Raw genomic sequence first — 25,336 nt, forward strand, 5'->3', positions numbered from 1 at the left:
GGCGTCGGGGAGAGCGGCAGATGGCGGTAAAGGACCCGTGGCTCCCAGCAGCTCGTCCTCATCTGCCTCGACATCTTCCTCCAACGGAGGTTCCGGTGGGTTTCTTTTCTTGAGGTGCTTGGACATTTTCAAATAATCGTCCAAACGGTCTCAAGAGACACTTCTGTCACCAATGTAATAAAGGTCGTGGAAGCGACTTCTGGAATCCGGTCTTTATTTGTCTTTCTTTACAACACTCCCATCTTACTCCTTCACGCTGCTGACAGATAGCGTAAGAGGGAGAGAGAGAGAGAGAGACACGCGTGGCCACGTGGCAGCCTGCACCCCGCTCCAGCGTGGCCTCACCCTCCGTTCGTTCCAGATCTGATCACATGTTGTCCGTCTCCACCCCTTTTAATACCCGGGTCACGTGGTACCTTTCCACCAGTCCTGGTTACCCTCTATGGAATCTTCTAGACTCCATCATACGCTCCCAGGAACATGCCGCTGACTCGTCCCCCCATTGGCTGTGGCTAAAGCCAGCAGAACCAATCCTCTACTTACAGATGTCACCTTCCCATTACGTCAGGGCCACGCCCCTAGACTTCCCCCCATTGGCTATGGGCCAGGACCGGCAGAGCCAATCATCGTAACGAGGTGTGATCTATCAGCAACCCGGATATATCCTCACATTACAAATTGATCAAGATGAGCATCAAGGATATGGACTTTGACGGACATTCTACAGCCCATTTTGCCATAGTTTTTCACCAGTCTCAACCAACTCCACATAGTTTTCGATCTTGTGATTGCCCAGGAAGCCAGGAACCAATGCGGCAAAGCTGTCCCAAGCCGCTTTCTCCTTACTAGTGAGCTTCTTGGGGAATTCATTGCACTACTGGATCTTCTTTATCTGTGGTCCGATGAAGACACCGGCTTTGACCTTTGCCTTAGACAGCTTATGGAAGAAGTCTTGAAGGTACTTGAAGGCTACCGACTCCTTATCCACAGCTCTGACAAATTGTTTCATAAGGCCCAATGTGATGTGCAGTGGTGGCATCAGCACCTTCCGGGGGTCCACCATTGGCTCCCACTTGACGTTGTTCCTTCCCACAGAGAATTCAGTCTGCTGTGGCCAGTCCCGCCTGTGGTAGTGCGCATTGGTGTCCCTGCTGTCCCAAAAGCAAAGATAGCAGGGAAACTTGGTAAAACTGCCTTGGAGACCCATCAGGAATGCCACCATTTTGAAGTCTATGTCCTCCCAGCCGTACTCATCATACTTCAAGGTGTCCAGCAAGGTCTTGATGCTGTTGTAATCCTCTTTGAGTGAGCCAGGGGAAGAGACGGTTACTTGTTACCATTATGGAGCAGCATGGCTTTGATGCTCCTGGATGAGCTGTCAATGAAGAGGCGCCACTCATTCTGGTTACAGGCGATTCCGATTGCCTCAAACAGACCGGTCACATTGTGGCAGAAGCAGAGCCCATCTTGACGGGTGAAGAAGATGCAAAAAATGAGAATAGGTTTTCCCCTTTTTTCTGGCAACAAAACAGGTGTTAAGATGTTAAAACACCAAACTTAAACCTTTTACAAGGAATCATGTCTGCGTTAAACACAATACCTGTGGTCAGAATGCAAACAAAAAACATACTCTGATAAATCTTGACTTAAAGCTTTCGTGACTGCAGGAATTAATATTATTTGGGTCTTTCGGTGAAGCCACATAGATAGAAAAAATAATATATTTTTTTTTACAATAATATCACGACGTTTCGATCGCAACACAGGCAATCGTCAAAATATATATTGACGATTTCACCTGATGACGATTGCTTGTGTTGCGATCAAAACGTCGTGATATTGTTATTATTATTTTTATTATTTGTTCTATCTACGTTGCTTTACCGAAATACCCAAAAGAATATACTCTAATAATATAATATATGCATTGTCCTTGAAACTGTGAACGCACAGCGCGCGACAAAAGGCAGGGACAATTTTGCCATCTATCGGCCAAATGCTGCATCACACAAACTCACGGTCTCCTGTTGAGCAACGCAGACACCGTGGTTCAGCATGTGTGTGTGTCCACGTGTGTGTGTGTCCACGTGTGTGTGTGTGTCCACGTGTGTGTGTGTGTACACGTGTGTGTGTGTACACGTGTGTGTGTGTACACGTGTGTGTGATATGTGCATTGTGGGGAGCGGTAGTGTAGCAGTTAGCGCGCTGTGCTACGAACCCGGCGACCCGAGTTCGATTCCCGCTCACGGCCAACACCGGTGACGATTATCTGAACCGGTCCTGGGCCTCCCCTAGGTCGACTCAGGCTCAAATGAGTACCGAGTGCTATGTGTAAAAACATTACTACTAGGGAGATAAAGGCGGCGGGCGTGGTTTTCGACATCCACCCGACATAGGTGATACTCGCTAACAGTACGTGCCCCAACAGTCTGTTAAGGCTATGCGAGTTGATCTTTGTCATTGTACATTGTGTGGAGTGGTGGCGCCGTGGTTAGCGCACTGCGCTGAAGGCAGTTGAGTGAGATCAACCCTTAACTATAAACTATTGTTGTTTTACCAGGCAAGGCCCACCGAGCTAAATGGCTCTTTTTCAGAAGCGACCTGGCCACAAATGATCGCTCATGGAAGTGGCTTATCGCGTGGAAATCTATAGCAGGAGCCACATTCTCTAAACGCGTGATGTTGATGTGCGTTGGGGCTGCGGGGAGGTGAGGGGTCCATGGGCACCGTGCCGGTCCCGAGGTCCCGCGGTGAGTGTGCTGACTTGACCAGCGCAGCTGCTACGAGCCGGGATGAAGCAATTGCAGGGCTGCGCCTTTCCCTCTTTTTGGCGGGGATGATCCATAAATTCTAGATTTGAAACTTTCGTGACTGCAAGGATTCATACTCTTAGGTTTTTTTTCGTTAAAGTCACGTAGGTAAAAATAAATAATAAAAGAAGAAAAAATAGAAATAATAATAGAAATAAAATGATAAATCACGACACAAGTCTCCGTCATCAGGTGGAACCGTCACAGCCAGATTTGCTGTATCAAGTGAGACAAAATTCCAAGAGACAAGCTCTTCAATACAAGTTAAGGGGGGAGGAGGGGGGAGGGAGACTTGTGTTGCCTCCGAAACGTCGTGATTTATAATTTTATTTCTATTATTATTTATATTATTTTTACTTTTATTATTTATTTTTACCTACGTGACTTTACCGAAAAAACCTAAGAGTATGATCCATAAAACTCTTGCCCCATTGCTGATCTTCCATTTCTCTGCAGGCTACTTGACCGTGAAGTGTGTGTATACACAGCTCTCAAGGCGCACAATGGCAAATCACTTAGTAGATCTTCGTGTAACTGGATTTTAAACTACGAAACTGTGAAAACAATGTCTCATTGATTTTACCCCGGTAAGGACACACTTAGCTATACAGCTCTCTTTGAGAAGTGACCTGGCCACACATGAGAGCTCAACGAAGTGGTTTATCATCATCATCATCATCACGTGGGAATTCATAACAGCAGCCAGATACTCTAAACCAGCGGCCGGCAACCTGCGGCTCTGGATCTGCATGGGGCTCGTTAAGGACTGCGGCTCTCGAAATTCAGAAAAATGTCTTCACTTGTTGTTTTGGTTGCCGACCCCTGATCATGGGAGTCCAGTTCACCATGGGAGTTCACCATGGGAGTCCAGTTTATCATGGAAGACCAGTTTACCATGTAAGTCCAGTTTACCATGGCAGCTTACCATGGGAGTTCAGTTTACCATGGGAGTCCAGTTTACCATGGGAGTTTACCATGGGAGTGCAGTTTACCATGGGAGACCAGTTTACCATGAAAGTTTACCATGGGAGTTTACCATGGGAGACCAGTTTACCATGGGAGTTTACCATGGGAGTGCAGTTTACCATGCAAGTCAGTTTACCATGGGAGTTTACCATGGGAGTGCAGTTTACCATGCAAGTCAGTTTACCATGGGAGTGCAGTTTACTATGGAAGACCAGTTTACCATGGGAGTTTACCATGGGAGTTTACCGTGGGAGACCAGTTTACCATGGGAGTTTTCCATGGGAGTGCAGTTTACCATGCAAGTCAGTTTACCATGGGAGTCCAGTTTACCATGGGCAGGGGTCAGCAACCAGTAGATCCAGAGCATCACGCGGCTCTTTAAGCAACTGCTGCTTCTTGATGGTTATTGATCAAGGACCACCGCCGTCGTCTCGTATTCACCACAACGCATCGCAGCTCTTGAAATACTCACTTGTTTTTTTCCCTGAATTAGAAAAATATCTCTCTGCCTGTTATGTTGGTTTCCGACCCTGCGTGGATTGAACGTGTGTCCATTCTAGGGACCCGGCCTTGAGTCGACACTCAGTAGGAGGGTGGGGGGGGTGAAGAGCAGCTGATCCATGCTGACTGCGATCCAGTCTTGGTAATCGTCCTGTGGGAACCTCTCACCGCTCAGACATCCTCAACAGGCAGAGCTCACCACGGGCAGGCCGGGCGGGGTTCCGATGCTGCCCGTGTATCACAACGCGCTTCGGCACATTTCTGTCGTGGGCCCGCTAACTCCTCCGCAGTTGCAATCTACTTGGATTGCTGATAGCGCAGGAGGTCGCGAGACACACCCCGGTGTCATGGGTTCACCGGCGGAGATGACTGACAGATACAACGCCTGTGCTGCTGGACGTGCCAACGCGCCACTCTTAAGCCGCCGGGCGCTCCACTCGATCTCGTGTCACTCATCTGCCCCCTGTTGTTGCCCGAGGGCAGCTGCCTTCAACTGTCGAATTGTGTCTTTCACGAGCCGATGCAAGTCCACTCAGCTATAAATTCTCCTGCACCACATCAGCCCATCTCTCCTCTAGGCCGTGCCGTGCCCGTTTAGCACCCCTCTATCCGGCCGAACCACCACTGACACAGCAAGCATCAAGTCACTTACTCGCAACAACAACCACAACCACCATTCGCCACTAAGTGGCGGTGACGTCACCACGACGCTTGTACCAGGCCATGTGCACCTTGAGGCCATGTGAAGTGTCGAACGCCCGCTGGCAGTAGGTCACGGGGCAGACCCAGATGCCACAGGTTGACTGACTGAGACGACTGGCTGATGCACCACCTGTGCCCACTACTGTGACAACTTGCTGTGCTTTAGCCACCCGGCGCTCCACTCGTTGTTGTGAGCATCGTTCTTCCGCCCTCCGTTGTTGTTGTCGCCCAGTAGCATCCTTCACGAGCCTTCCCCACAGAGGCCGATCTTGACACCGCTGGTACCAGTCATCGGCAAGTCCACTCAGCTCCGCATCCTTCTGTACCACATCACTCCATCTCTTCTCTAGCCCGTGCTGCGCCCGTTTCGCCCCCTTGATCTGGCCGAACAAAAGCTGTTAAGGCATGCGGTGGCTGGGCATGTGGGCGACATGGCCCAGCCAACGCAGCCTTGCCTGCCGGAGGAGCTCACCGATGGGACTTTGTGCAGATCGTTCAAGGATTTGTGAGCTCCTCACACAATCCAGCCTGGTTAAACCCAGGATGGATCGTAGGCAGGCCAGCCTAAATGTGTCTAACCGGCGAAGATGCTCCATTAGGGGATTCCGCGTTTCGCAAGCGTAGAGAAGGGAGGGAATGACCGTGGCTGAGAAGACCTGAAGCTTCCTGCGGAGCGACAGACCAGGTCGCTTCCACACAGCGTTACGCAACCAATGAAAAGGTAATGCCGCTCGACTGATTCGGAGTGAGACCTCTGCTGTTAAACCGGAGCTGGTCATGAGCACACTGCCCAGGTATGGGAAACTCTCCACTCTCTCCACAACTGCCCTATCACCAATTTGGAGTGGGGGTGGAGTGTCCGTTGATACAAAATACCCAGGCAGGTGCTTAGTTTTGGTGGGGCTGATGGTAAGGCCCCACCTCTTAGTGGCAAGCTCCAGGTTCAGCAGCAGCGCCTCCAACTCCTCCTCTGAGTGAGTAGCAATTACCAGATCATCGGCATACATAACATGGTTGAGCAATCGGGAGCCATCCTTTGACCGCACCCAGGCAACGATCATCCTCCCATTGTATCTGTACCAGATATAAATTCCTCCTATTGAAGGCTTCACGAACTACGTAGTCAAAATAGATGTAAATAATGTTGGAGCCAGAGGACATCCCTGTCGAAATCCCAACGTGTACAGGGAATGGCTCTGACTCCCGGCCACGTAGTTTTACCCGGACCCGCTCACCATCATGAAGGTCAGGGACTCCGAAAGCACGAAGAACAACCCACAGCCCAGGTCTACTGATGGTATCATAGGCCTTGACCAGGTCAATAAAGCAGAGATGTAGGTCTTGTTGGAATTCTCTACACCTCTGCTGTAGCAGACGGACATAAAATATGGCATCTGTGGAGGACCCCACTTTCCTGAAACCGCAACTGAAGCCTCTCCTCAGCGTGCCTAGCAAGGCGATGTTGAATAATCCTTGCCAGGACTTTTCCCGGCACACAGAGGAGTGAGATGCCCCTGTAGTTGTTACAGTCTGTGAGGTCCCCCTTCTTAAAGAGGGGGACCACCAGGGCATCCTTCCAATCCTGTGGAACCCGTCCAGTGGTCCAGACTGCTGTTATGATGTCATGTAGGGCAGTCTGTGCACAAACGCCACCCTCCCTCAGCATTTCCATTGGGATATCATCTCTGCCCGGTGCCTTATCTGGTCTCAAACTCTGGATCGCCTTCAATACTTGCTCAACAGATGGCACCTCAGCCAGCCACTCACAGGGGGTGACTTCTTCTTCCAATATTTGAGGCACCGCAGCCTGGGCAGGGTAATCCCCATTTTATCCCACGTTGTTTTCCAGTTTGGGGGATTTCCCCACCCCCAGGACCTCACAGAAATGTTCAGCAAATCTGCAAACCTGTTCCTGGGGGTTGGATCACCGTTCTTTCCCCTAATGATGGCAATTCGTGTGGCTCTGCAGGTTACTTTTTTAATGGAATTAAAGAGCGATTTGTGATCGCGGGCCATTGAGGCAGACTCCATCTCCTCAGCAACCCGCGACCACCACCCATCCTTGCAGCGCATCACGGCTCTCCGAACCTCCGAGCGAAGGCTGCGGTAAGCCTCATTCTCCGACGTGGGATGCTGTAGCCGATAAGAGTGGGCCTGTCGCTTTTTCTCAGACAGCTTGAACACCTCCTCTGTCAGCCAGGGTCTCTGGGGAGGTCTGGACCGTGTTCCCAAAGCAGCCATTGCAGCTGCATGAGCCACGGTCCTAAACCTCGCCCATTTCCCCTCGACATCAGGAGGAGTGGGGGACGATGTCACCCCAGCCACAAACGAAACTTTCATCAGCTAGCTGAGACCATGCCACTAAGGGTTTGAATGGGGTCCTGGGTGTACACCCACCACCGGAGTGGAAGAACGGCAGGTGCATCTTACAGATGACAAGTCGATGTTCAGTGAACAGATCAGCTCCACAGTAGGTCCTGGTGTCAAGGACATGGGCCCACATACGCTGTTCCGTCACTATGTAGTCCAGCAGATGTTCTTGCTTGGACCCGGCATGCATCCATGATGTTGTGTGGATGCGTCGATGCCGAACAGCGTGTTGATAATTACAAGCCCATGGGCTGCACAAAAATCTAGCAGCCTCCTATCGTTGTTATTGCGCTGATCTGGCCCATGCCTTCCAATCACTCCAGACCAGGTGCCAGCATCATGACCAACTCGGGCATTGAAGTCACCCAACAAGATGACTCTATCCCAAGAGGCCACTTTAGCTAGCACCTGTGACAGGAGATCATAGAAAGCATCTGACTCATCGGCATTGCCTGCATCCCTCCACGGATTTTCGTCTTCAGTGGGGGCATAAGTAACCACCACCACTCCTCGCCTCTGGTTGATGGGAAGGTGAGCCCAAAGTAGCCTGAGGCATACAGCTTACCACACATCACCGCCACGCTCTCACCCCCCTTCATTATTCTGAAGTAGAGCCACTCCCTGTTGTTAGGCAGTCTCCTGCCCCGAGAAGATGACTGTCCAACCCTCATGGTGGCAGGAGCCAGAGCCAGTCCACCGGACCTCCTGAATACCACAGAGATCCAGGCGGTACCGGTCCAGCTCCCGACAGAGGAGTGGCAGCCTCTCCTCTGCAGTGAGCGTTCGAACATTCCACGTGGCCATCCATAGCGGATTTGTGTTGTTTCTGGAGTAGCCCCGAGGGCAAAGATTCAATCTCCTGGCTCCGCCAAATGCTGTTTGGCCAAGAGACGAACATAGATGCCTGTCCCCCGGTGCCTCCGGCACAAGCTTACGTATAAAACATTTCCGTCGTGGTTTAGTGGTAAATAATATAATTGAGGGAGGGGTTACCAGCTCCTCGCACCCGTCCAGAGCCCCCATTTGGCCACTGTGGTGGTTACAAACGCAATGAAGGGAAAGGCCAATTTTATTTGGCCCTCCCCCACGGCACAGCGTTGCTGTCCGGCTACCACGAGGAGATAGGGGGTTGTTTTTGCCGGCCGAAACTCACTCACACCCACCACTGTCTCAGCGTGCACCACGTGACCCACTCACACCCACCACTGACTCAGCACCATCAAGTGACTCACTCACACCCACCACTGACTCACCCGCCCACCCACTCACTCACACCCACCACTGACTCAGCGTGCATCAAATCACTCACTCACACCCACCACTGACTCACTCACCCACCCATTCACTCACTCACACCCACCACTGACTCAGCGTGCACCACGTGACCCACTCACACCAACCAGACTCAGCGTGCACGAAGTGACACACTCACACCCACCACTGACTCAGCGTGCACCACGTGACTCACTCACACCACTGACTCAGCGTGCACCACGTGACTCACTCACACCCACCACTGACTCAGCGTGCACGAAGTGACACACTCACACCCACCACTGACTCACTCACTCACCCACCCACTCACTCACTCACACTCACCACTGACTCAGCGTGCATGACGTCACTCACTCACACCCACCACTGACTCAGCGTGCACCAAGTCACTCACTCACCCCCACCACTGACTCAGCGTGCACCACGTGACCCACTCACACCAACCACTGACTCACTCACCCACCCACTAACTCACACCCACCACTGACTCAGCGTGCACGTGACCCATTCACACCCACCACTGACTCAGCATGCATCACGTGACCCACTCACACCCACCAATGACTCACTCACCCACTCACACTCACTCACACCCACTGCTGACTCAGCGTGCACCACGTGACCCACTCTCACCCACCACTGACTCACTCACCCACTCACTCACTCACACCCACCACTGACTCACTCACCCACTCACTCACTCACACCCACCACTGACTCAGCGTGCACCACGTGACCCATTCACACCCACCACTGACTCACTCACCCACCCACTCACTCACACCCACCACTGACTCAGCGTGCGTCACGCGACTCACTCACACCCACCACTGACTCACCCACTCACTCAAACCCACCACTGACTCAGCGCGCGCGGAGTCTCTGGCCGCTATCTCTGTCGCCACCACGGGGCTCTGGCCATGCCGCGACCACGAGGCGCTGTTCGCTCAATAGCCGTCACTCGCGTGACAGCTCGTTATGAGCTAATGCAAGTGCTTAGCCGCATGCGCGGGATGAAGCAGTCCTTATCTTCTCGACAGCGAGGAATTGTCCGAACCTGACAATCTGTATCCTAGGAGACGTACAAAAAAAAAATCTTTAGTATTATATTTTTTTTTTAGACACGGTATATTTTTTTCCCATTATTATTTTTTTTTTAAACTCGTGAAAGCGGGGCGGCTGCAATTTTTTTTGTAAGCAGCAGCACGAGGAGGAGAGAGGCGAGAAAAGAGAGAGAGAAAAAAAATATTCACCGAACTGCCAAGATAAGGGGAGAACATCTAATCCTTTAAGGCCCGTATGGGTCAATTTTCCATTACAACTTTATTTATCTGCGAAAAGGATTGGGAGGCTGTGAGTGCGTCTGTGTGTCTCTGTGTGTGTGCGCGTTTAAGAAAGAGATGCATTATTATTTTGTCAGTTTTGTGGGGTTATTTATTTATATGTTTTCTTGTTTATTTTTTTCTCTCTCCGTGCAGATTGTGGCTTGCGATAAAAAAAAAACTGTGCATTTGGGCCTGACTTGTCTGTGTCACGGCGCGCACAAAGACACAATATTGGACGTGTTGATTTCCCTGCTGCACGGGCTGTTAGTGTTGTTAGCGAGCACCTATTAAGGCTGGGAAAACGTCGCAGGCGGTGGGGTGGTGTGGCCAGCACCAACCAGCCTGATCGCTGACCAAAAATATGCTCATAGGCTCAGTGGGCTTTAGCTAGTAAGATAAACATTTGCTTAGTTTTACTTGTGAATATTTTTTTTACATATTTTTAAATATTTATTTTAATTTAATTTTTTCACCTACGTGACTTTACCTGAAATAACCAAATAGTATGGATCCTTGCAGTCACGAAAACTTCAAATCTAGAATGTATATATATTTTTTAAATAGTGATTTGCTTACCTTTGCTATACTTTGCGATCCTGTCGTTTTTTTTTTATCGTTTGTTGTTGTGACGTCTTCACCCGCCTCCTACTTGGGACGTCTGTGATAAAGAGCTTCATAGCTCATCGGATTCCTCCTCCTGCAGTCGGAACAAATATCCTGATTCCGGTTCCGTCTTTGTCTTCCCAGTTCTGATATTGTGTCGACACCGTGCCAGGCACTGTACCCCATCTCGTGCCGAGGGGACCCACGTGTGCTCGGCACAACACACATTCTGGCTCTTGCCACTGATGGTAGCCATGCCCGGGAATAGAACTTAGGTCGCCAGCTTCGTGCATATAATGATATCAACAACTGTCGTTCGCCACAGTGGTGGGGACTCTTGTGCCAGGCTAGGTGCACCTTTGCTTTTTGCGTACATGAGCAGAAACACACAGCCAACCCAAAAACCTCGATTTTGGGAAGTGTGCAGTTCGTCGTTTTCCCGTCTCAATTAAAATGTTGAGCAGCGGTGTCAAACGCAACTTGAGTCATCATTGCACGCTGCACGCGCCCGATTGCTAAGCACGTCCCTCTGATGAGCACGGTGGGCTACGTAGGGTGCGAAGGAAGTTCTACACACACGCGTGTGCACGTGTATCACGTGACGGCACTCGGCGCACTCTGGTCACGTGGGACGAATTGAGCAATCATCGGGTGCGCGCGGCATGTGCAACGACTTCACATTTGTGAGGAAGATATCGAACATTTAAATGCACGCCTCGATAGTTCGCGAAGGCTGCATATTCCCACGAGGCCTGAGTTTTTGTAATAAAATTATTTTAAAAAAATGTGAAGTCCAATTTCGGATATTTTTCGGACTTTTCCATTTTCCGTTTCAGATGCTTTCTTTGCAACAGTTCTCACACTCTGCTGAGGAGTTCACACTTGCGCCGCTATTAGCAACTTACCCGATTTACAACCGAACACATTGTACGTATGCTGAACTTCTTTCGCACCGTACGTGGCCAACCGAGCTCATCGGAGGTTGATTGAAGCGTTGCCCCAAACTTGAGAGACACAATCCGGAGCAAATGTCACGGATTTGAAAATCGCGTGTTGCTCCGACAGCCGGACATCGGCCTCTGTTACTGTGAATGTAATGGGTCAACAATGGAATGGGTCAACAATGGAATGGGTCAACAATGCAATGGGTCCGAAGACCAAAGCGCGTCACAATCCAAGCGTGCGCATGGAAATTTCTTCGTCCGTTTAGCAATCATCAGGTTCGTACAATTGTCCACGTGTGGGAGGAAACTGAAGTCTCGGAGCCTGGGAGAAGAGCCACCCAGCGGGGCTTCGAGTGCAGCAAAATCGTGGCATGAGCAGGCGGTATAAATAACGTCGTCGTCCTCGTCATTATTAACGGCATCTTCACACACACAGAGCAACCCTCAACACTGTAATTCTGAAGGGCTACTTGCTCCCATAACGCAGGGGCACTCAATTCCGCGTGGCAACTTTTTAAATCATTTCCACCTTAAACCACCGCGCAAATAATGGACTTCACATAAAAATGACAGATGCCATCTTAAAGATTTTTTCTCTCCCTTTTTCTCCATTTTCAATTTTTCTCTCTCTCTCTCCCCACCACCTTTCAAAAAACCGCTTCTTGCGGGGGGATATTGAAGAGAAGAAATCCCTTTTGTGACCGGGTCTTTCCGTGCGCGCTGGTGAATGCAACTTACTGTGGTTATTAATATGACACATAATCAGGTTTATATAGAGCAGGGGATTTCAACTTACCATCTTTGCCAAAAGCCTTTTTCCCGAACACAGCCGCTTTTTCAAATAATTGTGGTTTAGGAGGCAGTGTCGGCTTGGGTTGAAACCCACTCAATTCCACAGTCCATCACGGGTAATTACGTGCGGTCTGCATAACTGCACACAGTGTGTACACGAACACACACTCCCCCTTTAGTCGCCTTGCATTTTCAGAAAAAGGCTTTTGAATAGAAACTATTATTTTCCCGCAAATGTATCCCCAGTGTGGCATTGGCATCACGTGCTCATGAGATGCAGACTGTTAGGGTCTCTCGCAAAAGCAATGCGACCCTTCCTGTTTAGAGAAGGGTCCACGGAAGCGGATATCAGGGAGCTACATCTGAGATCCCTCTGGTTCAGGGGGAAGCACATGGGGCTGCCGAGTGACGAGATTTAAACTCCCTCGTCTGGAATGCAGGAGGACGTGGGTTCGATCCCGATCTCGACGCCTGTAGATATGGGATTTGCGGAGTCTCTTTCCCCGTGGCTGCGTGGATTTCTCGGGCTTTTGCCTCCACGGGTATTTGCTATAAATTTGCACGTGATAAGCCACTTCGTTGAGCTATTATGTGGCCAGGTTGCTTCTGAAAATTAACTATATAGCTCAGTGGGCCTTGCCTGGTAAAATAAAAAAGTTTAAAGTTCAGTTTTACTTCCCCACCCGCTATGCCACCGAGCGTGACGTTTGTCACATGGCAGTTTAATGGTGAGAGGCTCCAAAGATTTTCTGATACGAAATTGAGCGAAATTAAGTGAGGAAACCAAATAAAATGTGGTGGCATGTTTTGTTTGTGTGTGCAGTCATCGGTGACCAGCCCCCAGCGTGGGGAGCCGTCGTGTAGCGACTAACACGGCGACACGAGTTCGATTCCCGCTCAAGGCCAACACCAGTGACTGATCTGAACCGATCCTGGGCCTCCCCTAGGTCGGCTCAGCCTCAAATGAATACCTGGTGCGGTGTGTAAACATCACCGCTGGGGAGACAAAGGCGCCCGGGCCTGGTGTTCGTCACCCACCCCCTCGTGTGCTGTGCCGGCCTTTATAGGTGCTCGCTAAAAGCACTTTTCCCAAGTCTGTGAAGGCTATATAGGGGAGATCTTCATCTTTGCAATCATTGGCGACCGGCGCTGAATCCGTCGACTCACGTGACTTAGGGTGAGGTCACTTGCAGGGATCTCAGAGGTAGCTCTCTGATACCCGCATCCGTGGGGCCGTTCTTGAAACACGAAGAGCCACACCACTCTGATAAATATGAATGGATTCTTATTCTTGTGACGGGATGCTGATAGCACACTTGAGATGAAATTGGGGGAGTGTATATACATATATATTTTTTAAACAAGCCACAGCCTTCTGTGGACAACGGCGGAAATATTCAAACCAGTCGGGTTTTCCCCCCCTCGTTTAATAAACAAATACCACAAGGAGACACTGAACATCAGTTGCACGCAGAGTCGCCGCCCATCAGAACATGTTAAGCAGAAAGAAATCCCCCATATGAACGAAGCTTTAGTACCGAATCGCATCGATGTAACACAGTAACCCCAAACACAGCCATCGGTGGCGGCACAGACGGCATCGGCCATGGTACAGGAAACTAAGCGGGGGTCGCTTCCCGGCATCAGCGCCCCTCCAGCCGGTGGGGCGCAGGACGCAGTTGCACCGCCTGCACTCTCGATAGCCACACCGCCGCTGGGCGACAATTTTGGGGAACATTTGTCGAAAACCAAATGAAACCAAATCCAATGCACATGCTCACACATTGCTGCGTCTCGCTACCACCACCACAGCCAAAGTGCTCATACCAATGCATACTCCCAAGCAACCGGGCTGCCGTGCACTCACTCACTCACTCTGGCAAGAACGTGCAAGCACGCACATGCGCGTCGTTTGCTTTACGCAAATAACCACGAAACGCTCTTCTTAAGGTGCCTATCAGCAATCATTTACAGAATATATACACAACATTCACGTACACTGTGACCCAATCGGCCGGAATGCACCCCCCCCCCCCGCCGCCACCACTTCAGATCTCGGGAGCCTAAGCAAGAGGGAAGAAGCCCGAACCAGGGCTGGGCTGGGCTGGGCGACTGTCACCACGGCGGGGCCACCACCGGTTGCTCCGGGCGGCCGCGGTGTTCCGTTGTCAGGAGGGTGCTGGTGCAGCAAAACCCGGGCTGTTAATTGCCGAGCTGTTAATTGCCGAGCTGTGACTCCAGACGTGGACGCTCACCCCCCCCTCCGCCATCAACGGCAAACCCGCACCGAGCAGCGCGGTGAAGCAGGGTGAAGTAACCCCCGCACGGCGAGCTGCCCGCAATGGGGATTGCCCCTCATGCAGCAGTAGACTGACTAAAGGGCTGTGCGTTTACACACAAGCACCACCACGCGTGTGGGGGAAGTTCTGCGGCGGTTGAACAGCACAAATATGCAGTCTCCATGACCCCATGAGCATCGCGTCCCATATGCACAAATGGGCCATGGGTGGCAGCGACTCCAGTTGAATTGCCGTTCTAAGAGTGATGATAATGGTGATTGTGGTGACCGATGATGTTTCATGATGACGTGATTGCAACCATGTAATGAAGATCATGAGATCTATGTAGTTGTGATTTAGGGCAAAAAAACTGATTTACTGTGGTGATAACAGGGATAAATAACAATAGTAACATGATTTCAATAAACGCGACGACAATAAACATGGCTATAAATACGACTTTAACAATTAAATTATATGCGGTGGTTTGGAAAGGCCTTCATCCAGCAGTTGGATGGGCCGTGGCTGAAGATGAGATGAAACGTGATGTTACTTTGCCGGTGATGAAATGCGATTAAAATTTGACTAGACGATGATAACCTAACGAACAAAAAAAATGTGACGATCGCGAATTATCGAAGGGAGATAACAGGATGAATGAAACACAACGGTGACGACGACGACGACGGTGAATCCAGTGCCAAACCACTCTCTCATACACATCAGGTCACCGCACGCACAACTTTGCTGAACCAGCTGGAGTTGACCGAAATCCCACGACCGAATGTGCAACAGTGACCGTTCACGTGCTGAAGGGTACATGCCAATATTCTTGTGCTGACGAATCTATATGTTTATATATATAGATACGTATTCAAATAATGTTGAAAGCAATTTTATTATGTGCACTGTCAATTGTTAATAAAATTGTCCTTCATGCAGGGGAGCCTCACCGAATCCAGAACCACTTTCAAGAGGGTCCTGCATTGGTGCTTTTGGTCAATTCTGTTGTTGTTGTCGAGTGCTTTGCAAGTGGGAAGAACCTGGATCATGAACGGAGTGCATATACGAGTCAAGCACCCACTTGCTGTACTGCCACATTCTGGCCATCTCGCAGCCCAGTGGTTTGGGAACTTTGCAGGACGTGACGATCTATTTGTGACCCACCAACCCCCCCCCCCACACCGATGAACGTCTTGTACCTGGGTGCAATTCTTCATTAGCTCGATCTTAAATCGACCAGGTTTTCCAGCTCGTAGGAAAACTTACCAAATGCCGATTCCACTGCGAGTCTCAATGACAAGTCGGCCGTGAGTTGGTCGCTTCAAACGCCAAGCAAGCATTGAAGACAGCAGAATTCACGTGAAAATGTAAACTGGTTGTGCGGCAGCATGGCATGAATTCAAAAATAATAAAATTACTTCTGGAAGGCGGCCTGCCCACGCTATGTCGGCGATGGTTGTTAGGCCATACGTCACCAGGCAGGTCAGTAGTGCAGTTTGGTGAAGGTGGAGGGGGGGGAGCCAGGACCGGTTCAGATATCACTCACCATGAATGTGAGCTGTGAGCGGGAGTGGAACTGATGACGTGCGGTGCAGAGCGGCGGTGCACACGCTAACCACCGCTCTAACCACCGCTCTCACCAAAACTGCCCTTGGGTGGTGCGGTGAAACAAACTCTCAGGGGGAAGCTTAAGCATCCAGCAGTGGATTGGCAAAGGGAATGGATTAAGGCTGTGCTCACACAAGGGCCGATGGAAAAGTCCGCTTCACGACATCACGAGCAGGGTGTTTCAGCACCCAGCGGAAGCGCGGCGCAAAAATGCAACACTTTGCCAAATTTGACGCTGAAGCGCATTTTCGCAACGGGTTGAAAACACCCCGTGTTTGTGAGTCAACTGAAAAATGCAGAGAAATCTGAACAATCTGGAGAAACCCCCCCCCCCCACGTTCAGCATGCCTGGCTCCCAGCATGTCCCACATGCTGCCAATTCACAAAATCACTTTCGGGGAGAGTGATCCGCGAGTGGCGATGGTGCAGCGGGCGATGTGGGCAGGCCGAGTAGCAATAGCCTTGGTGCGACGATGGCAATGATGGACCAATGTCATTTCGCTTCACAGAGACCGTACGGAGAAATCAACGCAGCTTCGTTCACGGCCACTCGTCGCTTTCAAAATAAAAAAGCGAATGATCCGTCTCTCCACACGTACAAAAAAATATATAAAAGTATCCCTTACACAAGCCATCGGCCGGGGCGACCTTCTGGGAGTGCGCACGCCTTCAAAGCGGCATTGTTTCAAGACGAGCAAACCCTTGGCCGGTTTTGACACTCAGCGTCAGCGGTCAGACCTGCTGCTCGAGTCAATATTAGTGAACTGCAAATCTGATAGGCACGGCTCCTCTCTTGAAGCTATGGGATCCCAATTCGAAGGAAGAAACACTTTTACTTGTTGATGTGGAGAGACATAAACATGCGAAGGAGAGTGATTTCTTTGTCATCGCTTTCAACAGCAGTTTACAGACTCTTCCCATCACCGCCAGTGTGTTTACAGATGCCTAACGAGAAATCTTTCCGAGTTAAGCGACACAAAGGGCGGATACACAAACACAATAAAGTTGTTTCGTAAAAAAAAACATCCGCGTCAACAGTTGATTCCAAGTATTTTAGTCCCGGCATCACTCCCAACAGAGGTTGCGTAGAACTCTCCGTATTTACAACGGGTTTAGCTCAGGAAGCAGAAAGGAATGGCTCACACTTTGCGAATCTCAGCCGCCGTACAAAAGCTGACGCACGTTGTAACCCAACGGTGCGAAACACACTTTAGTCTGTAACAGAATTCGGCAACTTTAAATAAAAACGTGGAATGACTAGCACATCGCCGGACACGTCATCGGCGACTCGTTTTAACACAAAACGCCCGCCGCACGATTAGACATGGCTCTTCTGCGCGCGCGGAGTTTTCACGCCTCGGCTCCGTCACTGACGACTGCATAAATAACACAAATCTGAATGCACTCCGACGAATAAAGCGCAGCTACGCGACGGGACTTGGAAGAAGAACGCACGTCAGAGGAAAGTCCAGTTCACGAGCCATTGTAAGATTGATCTCTCAACAGGATCACTGGGCTACTTGGGAGTTTGAATAACCTTCGCTCGTTGTGTCGTTAACAGCACAACCGGGACACCGTTTGGTGGAAAATTAAGCCGATGTTTTTTTATACGTAGATATAAAAATCTCAACATAAGGCTGAAAAAATTTGAGCACAAGCATGACATGAGACCTGTCTCGAACCCCCAACAAAATAGCATTCACCAAATTGTTGATTAACAACAAATAAAATTGCATTTTCACCATTATCACCGTCCATCGGTACAGCCTGAACCCAGGAATGCCGCGCGCTCATTCACGAGCCTCTGCTCGAGCCGGAGGAGGGTCCTGCGCCAGGCATATTTGGCTCCACACCTCAAAATCTCAGCGCCATTCAGCAGGGGAACCCCCCCCCCTCACTCAGATAATCGGGTTAAATTGAAGTCGGCGGATCGCATTGATTAATCCCTTATTTATGTGCAGGGTGACAAGAGCTGTTTCTCTCTTATAGCAACACAGACCTGGGGTCAGCTATAATTTTCTATTGTAATAAAAGTTGCCGGTTCAATTCCTTGCAAACTTAGGCCATGCATTTAAAATGCCAGCAGCTACTGCTGTATCTGCAGGCGCGAATAAATAATGGTGAAATACCGGTTGTGCTATTACGGGTACGATAATGAAGCTGAATGTCACAATTTACGATGGGTCGGTGCGATTTTTAAATTGAATGCCACGTGCATTGTGGACAATCATCTCTCGCCAAAATCTGCACACACATTTATTTGCCATCGCATCACAATTTTGCTTCCCTTTACATACAATTTTCTATTCAAACTCGCAGTGTATGCGTATTGTGCTTGACTGCACATGTGCGTATGTGTGTGGACACGTCTACCCGTGTCTACCCATGAGCGTACGTGTGCAGCAGGAGTGGAGTAGCGGTTAGCGCGCTGTGCTACAAAACCCGTCGACCTGCGTTCGATTTCCGCTCACGGTCAACACCGGTGACGATTATCTGAACCGGTCCTGGGCCTCCCTTAGGTCGTCTCAACCACGAATGAGTACCTGGTGAGGTGTAAACATCGCCACGAGGGAGATAAATGCGGCTGGGTGCCGTGCCGACCACCAACCCCCTCGTATGCCATGCCTGCCTTCGTAGAAGCTCGCTAACAGCACTTGCCTCAACGGTCTGTTAAGTCTATATGGGGAAGAAGGGGGGGGGCTTTAGCTTTATCTTTGTATGGAGCATGTGTGTGGTACGTGTTCATTCATCTGTTTGCGTGCGAGGAGCGGTGGCGCAGCGGTTAGCGCACAGACCAAACCCTGCGACCTTCCGTTTGATTCCCAGCCACGGCTACTTGAGTGGAGATTGTCTGAAGCGGTCCCCGACCTCTCACGAACAGACAAACATCAGCACCGAGCAGAAAGAGGCAGCCGGGCCTGCTTCCGGCCTGAACACTCCACATTGTACTGTACCACGTCTATGCTCCCCCCCCTTCACCAACCTGCACCAAGCACGACCCCGCACGGCGCGGGGAGGCCCTCATCTAGCAGCGGATTGACAAAAAGAGTCGTGTGTGCATGTATGTGTGCACCTATGCATGTGGTCTGTATAGACGCGTGTGCAAGCATTGCGCGTGTGTGTGTGTGTGTGTACGAGAATGGGAGCGAGCGTGATTTCCAAAAAAATACAATCATCGATGACTTTTACATTTCAATGGGGTAAATAGTTGCCGTGTCACTGGCTAAATGCAGCTCAAAATGCATTAGGAAACCCATTTAGGGCGCGCACAGAGAAAGTACTCCCGTGCCGGCCTTATCAAGACAGTTTCACAATGAACTTAGGGGCCAAATCCATTATCTTTCTCCTTTGTGGCGAGAATTAGAACAAGCCGGCAAAGCCAGTCTTTAAAGGGAGCCCGATTCCTGCCGTTAGGAGGTTGTCATCGACTGCGTGCAGATAGGAGTGCATGCAGATGTAATCGCACCGACACACGGCATAACGTTACGAATCTGGATTCCGTTAGGTTTCGCGAAGATTGGTGAAGGGGTTGTAGTTTTTGTGTGTGCACGAGAAGGCTCCCTCTTAAGGACTCACAACTGAATGTAATCTATCCCAGACGTTAAGTGTTGGTGGGACTCCCTCCGCTCTCCGAGACGTCTAACCAGCGTGGAAGAGGAGGCCAAAAACATGCTCGAGCAGGGACTCGCTCCATGGCACTCCCCCACCACCCCCCTTAGCGGAGGCTCTTCCGCCAGCAGCGTCGTGAGTGACGCAGGCCAACGGACCTTTGCCTCCACGAGTGGATAACCCAATAGCTGCTCCCACTTTAAAGCGGCCACCCGCGTGTTTTTTAATCATCGGCGGGAGGCAGCGGAAAAAAATCGAATTCGATGTTTTTTTTTTAGGTAAAACACACTTCCGCACGCGTTGTTATTTTATTTTTTTAAACGTTTAAAACGAGGCTGCAGCGTCGCCACGCAGGTTCTGGGACAAGGCGGCGGCCTCCACCGCAATAACGCTCAGGGGGGCCGTCGCAGCGACGGCCCCCCGCGGCACGGGGCCCCCGGACACAGCGCCGTCTCACGCGATGCCTCCACCTTCTCGGCCACGTAGAAGAGAAGAATAATAAATAGATTCCAGCCATTCTCAATCCACCAATGGATTAAAACCTCCCCCACCACCACACCATGTCAGTCACAGGATTTACATTTTATTTTTTATTTAACAATACTTCACCACACTGGTTAGTAGTGCGGGTTGGTTGGGGTGGGCAGGACCGGTTCTGATATCACTCGCCACGGATGTCAGCCGTGGCTGGAAATCGAACACGGCTTGTCGGGTTCATAGCACAGTGTGCGCTCACCACTGGGCCACCACTCCACCCCTGCAGCGAATTATCTACTAAACTAAACTACGCTATTCATTTATCCGGCAAAACCCCATCCAGCTGGCCACAGCTCATTAGGTCTCTGAAGAACGCTGATCGCGGCGTTGCAAACGGGAGCGATGCGTGCCCCTCAGAACTGGAATGTTGGATCGGGTAAAGCGGTCACCGTTGAGCGGGCTGAGTAACACGGACGCGTGCCAGAGAGAGAACCCCGTGTCGTCATTGCGAGATGACTTCGAACCCAGGATCTCAAGAGCTGCCAACTCAGCACCTCCGCCACCAGGCCACTTCCCCCATGGCAAATGTTCAAATAGTATCGGGCAGAGAAGGAGGCATCTTGATTTGATAGTTACGGTTTCAATAATCGGCAAATGTATAAGGTTTGAATGGGAAAGAGACCGGTAGGATCCTACCCAACGTCCTGTAACGATGCCCTCTTGTGTAAGGGGCAATGGTATCATTTGTCTGTGGATGCCACGGATATTATTGACCGTGGCAGTCGGGTGTTGGCCATGCAGCAAGCTGTGGGAGACCAGGCAGAAGGAAGGAAGCGACGGCCAACCCATGTTTCTCTCAGTCGGCGACGACAAATCGAGTAAAATATCGCGGTCGGCGAGAAAAACACTGTACAAAAATACAAGACGTAAAATGTTGCGAGGCTGATGCCTTTCGAACCAAATCACATGTTGCTCTGCTGTTGCCATTTGGTGCACGTTACGCCGACGTATCCACACAGCCCCCGGGCACACGGTAAAGGACGCGCAAAAGCCTGGTGAAAGCGCACAATTCAGAGATTAGGGGACACGGCAGATTTCATACGACACGGGAAATGGCAATTATTATCTCAGAAAAGCAATACCGAAATAAAATAAAGACACGTTTAATACAACGCAGAGAAAAATATTCACAACTTAGAAGGTTTGTTGAGATTGCGTGTTTGAAGGCGGCACGCGTTGAACGAAAGCGTTTGAAAAGCAACAATTAGGTGTTTAACGATGAGAAAACGGGAGGATTAAGCAGCAAAAACATTGTTGGGTCATTAATTTACCCAGCACAGAATCCAGGACTTTCCAGAATCCAGTATCACCAGTCTTGAAATTGAGATATTCGACTGATTCCTTATGCAGTGGGAAAAAACAGAGTACCCAGAGAATTCTCAGGTACAAACGAGATGTTACAAAATAAAATTTACCAACACAGATAGGTCAGTAACCCACTTCCCGTATTCCCATCTAACAGCCACCTCACGTAATCCGGCCTGCATCTGGCGTTTCCAAAGGAATGTAATCCAACTGCTTTTACGATGACTTTATTCGGCGAGTGCACTCTGCGTGAATTGGCTGCTTCCGCCCTCGCATCAATGCCAGCTGCTGTCACCAACACTTACCCCCCTCCTTTAACAAAGTTATTGAAATCATTAAAATATAAATTAACAAAATGAAAGTTATTTGTACAAAGCCTTCAGCAGTTACGTGCTAAGAAAGGTAATCCGATAACCCGCTGAAAACAGTGATCATACGGGATTTCAGGCCAGTAATTGGGCAGACCGATGACTGTAACGTGATGCAGTGAACGCAGCGCGAGGTGAGGGATGATGGAATGAAAACCTCAGACGCGCTTGCAGAAAAACGACTAGCTGCTAGCCCAAGTCAAAATCATATCGCACCCTCCAACAAAAATCATCTGCAACCAAGTGTACCTTTCCATCGATCGGAGAATCGCTGATCGCAAAGTGCCTCTGAAACGCAGCCGAATTTCCAGATAAGGGAAGAAATTTTAAAATAACAACTGCTCCCAGATTCACCCCCCACCGCTCGTGAAACTCAAAACAGACGGTGACCGGCTTGCTTTCCCGCACTTCGCTTGCAAAGCACGATTGCAAATCGTCCCAGGATTAAAATGCTTCGGTCACGTCAAGCCACGTCAATTTTCCCTCGCACGTTAAGACCCGCGCGCGGGTGCCCCCGCACGTGAACACCCGCACATATCGTTACGTCGCCTCCCTTTCGTTTGAAACGTGTTGTAGGCTAAACATGTTTGAGGCTTTTTTTGTCGTTTATACAGACGGATTTTTATACAGACGAGGGCGGTAAAAGGAGCGCGCGCGCGCTCAACCCAATCCATCCACATAAAGGGGAAGTAACGCCTCGGAAATACAACTCTCTGCAGTTTTCTTTCGAGTCCGTAGCGAAGACGTCGTACATCCAGACATCGCGAGTAGCACATCACGTGCCGCATAATACTAAATATGGTGTAGCCTCTCATGAAACGCGGAAAAACTTAGTGATGCACGCAAAAGGCATAAAAAGCTCCACACGGGTTTGTAGATCCCCGCAGCCAACGATACGTGAGGTTGACTCGCTCAGCCAAACCACATCTTTGGCAATGTATGAGCGACCATCTTGGCCCGCAAGAAATCTCGCGACCACAAATGGGCACCCGATACCACACATAATTGGCTGCGTAATCTCACAGTCCTTTGTGCGCCCGATGCCTTTTGTGTGCAGCGAGGGAATTTCATTTTTCTGTTCGAGGGCACTCCAGAATTTGCTCGTGGCGATTTTGCAGTTGCAAATGTGTCTAAACTTTGGAGAATTTGTTTTAACACGAAGACACACACACTTAAAACACGCACGCATATGAAGAGATTATTCAACAACATCATCATCAGCAGCATTTAGCAGGGTAATAGAACCATACGCCATGATCGGGACATGGTCTAAGGTATACTAAGCGACCGCTGCGTAATACTCACAGCGGACCGACGGGCAGTTCGCTGTGCCTCGTATGACGAACCGCTGTCGCATCCCGCGACTTGGCCCAATTTTGACGCCCGCATGCGGCAGAGGAGGAGCAATACACGGACATCAGGAGGCGTCAATTTAAATCCTGGTCCGTGCACGCTGTGCCAGATAGCGAAGCAGTGGCTGGTGGATGCGCAACCGTCAATGAAAGCCCCGTCTCCGAGCATTGACACTTTAATGTAGCCCGACGGGCGATGGGGGGAGGTGGGAGAGAGACGGGGGAGACGAGAGGATGCATCGGTTCAGCGAACAATACACGCATCCAATGGCGTGCGTAAGAATCTGTGTTTCTAAATTCGTACGTGCGTTGTAATGCAACGAGTTAACATTTAAACTATAAACTATTTTTATTTGACCAGGTAAGGCTCACCGAGCTGTATAGCTCTTTTTCAGAAGTGACATAGCCACAAATGATAGGCCAATAAAGTGGCTTATCATATGCAAATTTATAGCAGCCAAATACTCGAAATGCATGTTTATAAATGTGGAGTGAAAAACCGGAGGACCCGGAGAAAAATCAACACGATCATGGGAAGAGAGACATGGAAACTCCAAATATACAGCAGGCGTCACAGGGTCGGGATCGCACCCACGACCTTCTGCATACCAGGCGAGGTAGTTAACATCTCGCCACTTACCCAACCATGAGCGGCACACATTCCCACCGCAACTTAAATCAAGAGAAGCTTAAATAAATTCTGAGGCTGGAATTTTCTGCCTCTGTAGTGCCCAGAAGCGTACTTGTGCCAAGTATCTGACAGCACCTCTATTTCAGTTTTCAAAAACGAATTAGTTCATCAACAATTCACCGTTCTACCTCGAGAATCAACAGCGATGCATGCCCCACCTCCCCCTCTCTCTGCGGGGATTTTGAAAGCAACGATGATGATGAATAATCCCTTTAAGTTCAGCAAGACTCAACGTTGCTCAGGGGGCTTGCGAGCCATCCTGCGCTCCGACCACCACGGCACTCGGCAGGATCACAACATCGCGGAGCGCATTCTGTGGCCGAGCGAGCTCGGGTTGTCCCCGTCCCCAGTTTTCCCAGAATCGTGCTCTTGTAGTGGAGGCAGCTAAGCTGTGCCACGGGAAAAATCTGTCAGTCTCGCCAGGACGTAAAAAATCCCGGATTTTGTCAGCTGCGTAATAATAACAATTCACCACCCAAGGCAATGCATTTACATTAAATTCTCCCCTCTCTCTGCTATTGTGAGATATTCTTCATAACCATGGTGTGTCATGGTCTTATTGTACCTTTAAGAGATTGCAACCCGAGCGTGGCTGTTGGAAGATAGAGGGGCCAAGGTTGTGGCTGTCGCCAAGTGAGAGTTGGACAGAGACACGGACAGAGACACGGACAGGGAGATAGACGGACAGGAAGGACGGCTGCCATGCTGGCGATGCTCATGGGACGGCCGGTTCTGTGCGGCGCGTGCGGTTGTGAAAGACCTTAATAGCGCCGGTGAAATCTGCCGTCACCAACACCTCGCCGTGCTCTTCTGACCGGGCAGAACCTGGGGGGGGGGGGGGGCAACGGGTAACTTTCAGCGCCGCGTGAGGATGCATGGGGAGCCACTGGGAAAAACGGAGACATGAGGGGACGCACGTGGGGACGCACGTGGGGACGCACGTGGGGACGCACGTGGGGACGCACGTGGGGACGCACGTGGGGACGCACGTGGGGACGCACGTGGGGACGCACGTGGGGACGCACGTGGGGACGCACGTGGGGACGCACGTGGGGACGCACGTGGGGACGCACGTGGGGAAGCACGTGGGGACGCACGTGGGGACGCACGTGGGGACGCACGTGGGGACGCACGTGGGGACGCACGTGGGGACGCACGTGGGGTAACACGTGGGGACACACGTGGGGACACACGTGGGGACACACCCGAGGACACACGTGGGTACACACGTGGGGATACATGTGGGAAGAAAGGGAGACACGTGGGATCTGTAATAATTTGGTGGACATTCTGGTT

General features: G+C 50.4%; 1 protein-coding gene across 3 annotated transcripts in view; it reads right to left on the bottom strand.

Moving 5' to 3' along the window:
• Positions 1-13,699: 13,699 nt before the first annotated feature.
• WDR44 (WD repeat domain 44) overlaps positions 13,700-25,336 on the bottom strand; it is a 47,444-nt gene continuing 35,807 nt past the window's right edge. For all 3 annotated transcript variants that reach the window (XM_078616718.1, XM_078616716.1, XM_078616717.1), the window contains exon 20: positions 13,700-24,865. In XM_078616718.1, coding sequence (XP_078472844.1) covers positions 24,756-24,865 — 110 coding nt within the window. In that variant the 3' untranslated portion in view covers positions 13,700-24,755. The remainder of the gene's footprint in view (positions 24,866-25,336) is intronic.

This window comes from Lampetra planeri, chromosome 51 (assembly GCF_965212315.1).
Source record: "Lampetra planeri chromosome 51, kcLamPlan1.2.h2, whole genome shotgun sequence".
Lineage (NCBI taxonomy): Eukaryota > Metazoa > Chordata > Hyperoartia > Petromyzontiformes > Petromyzontidae > Lampetra > Lampetra planeri.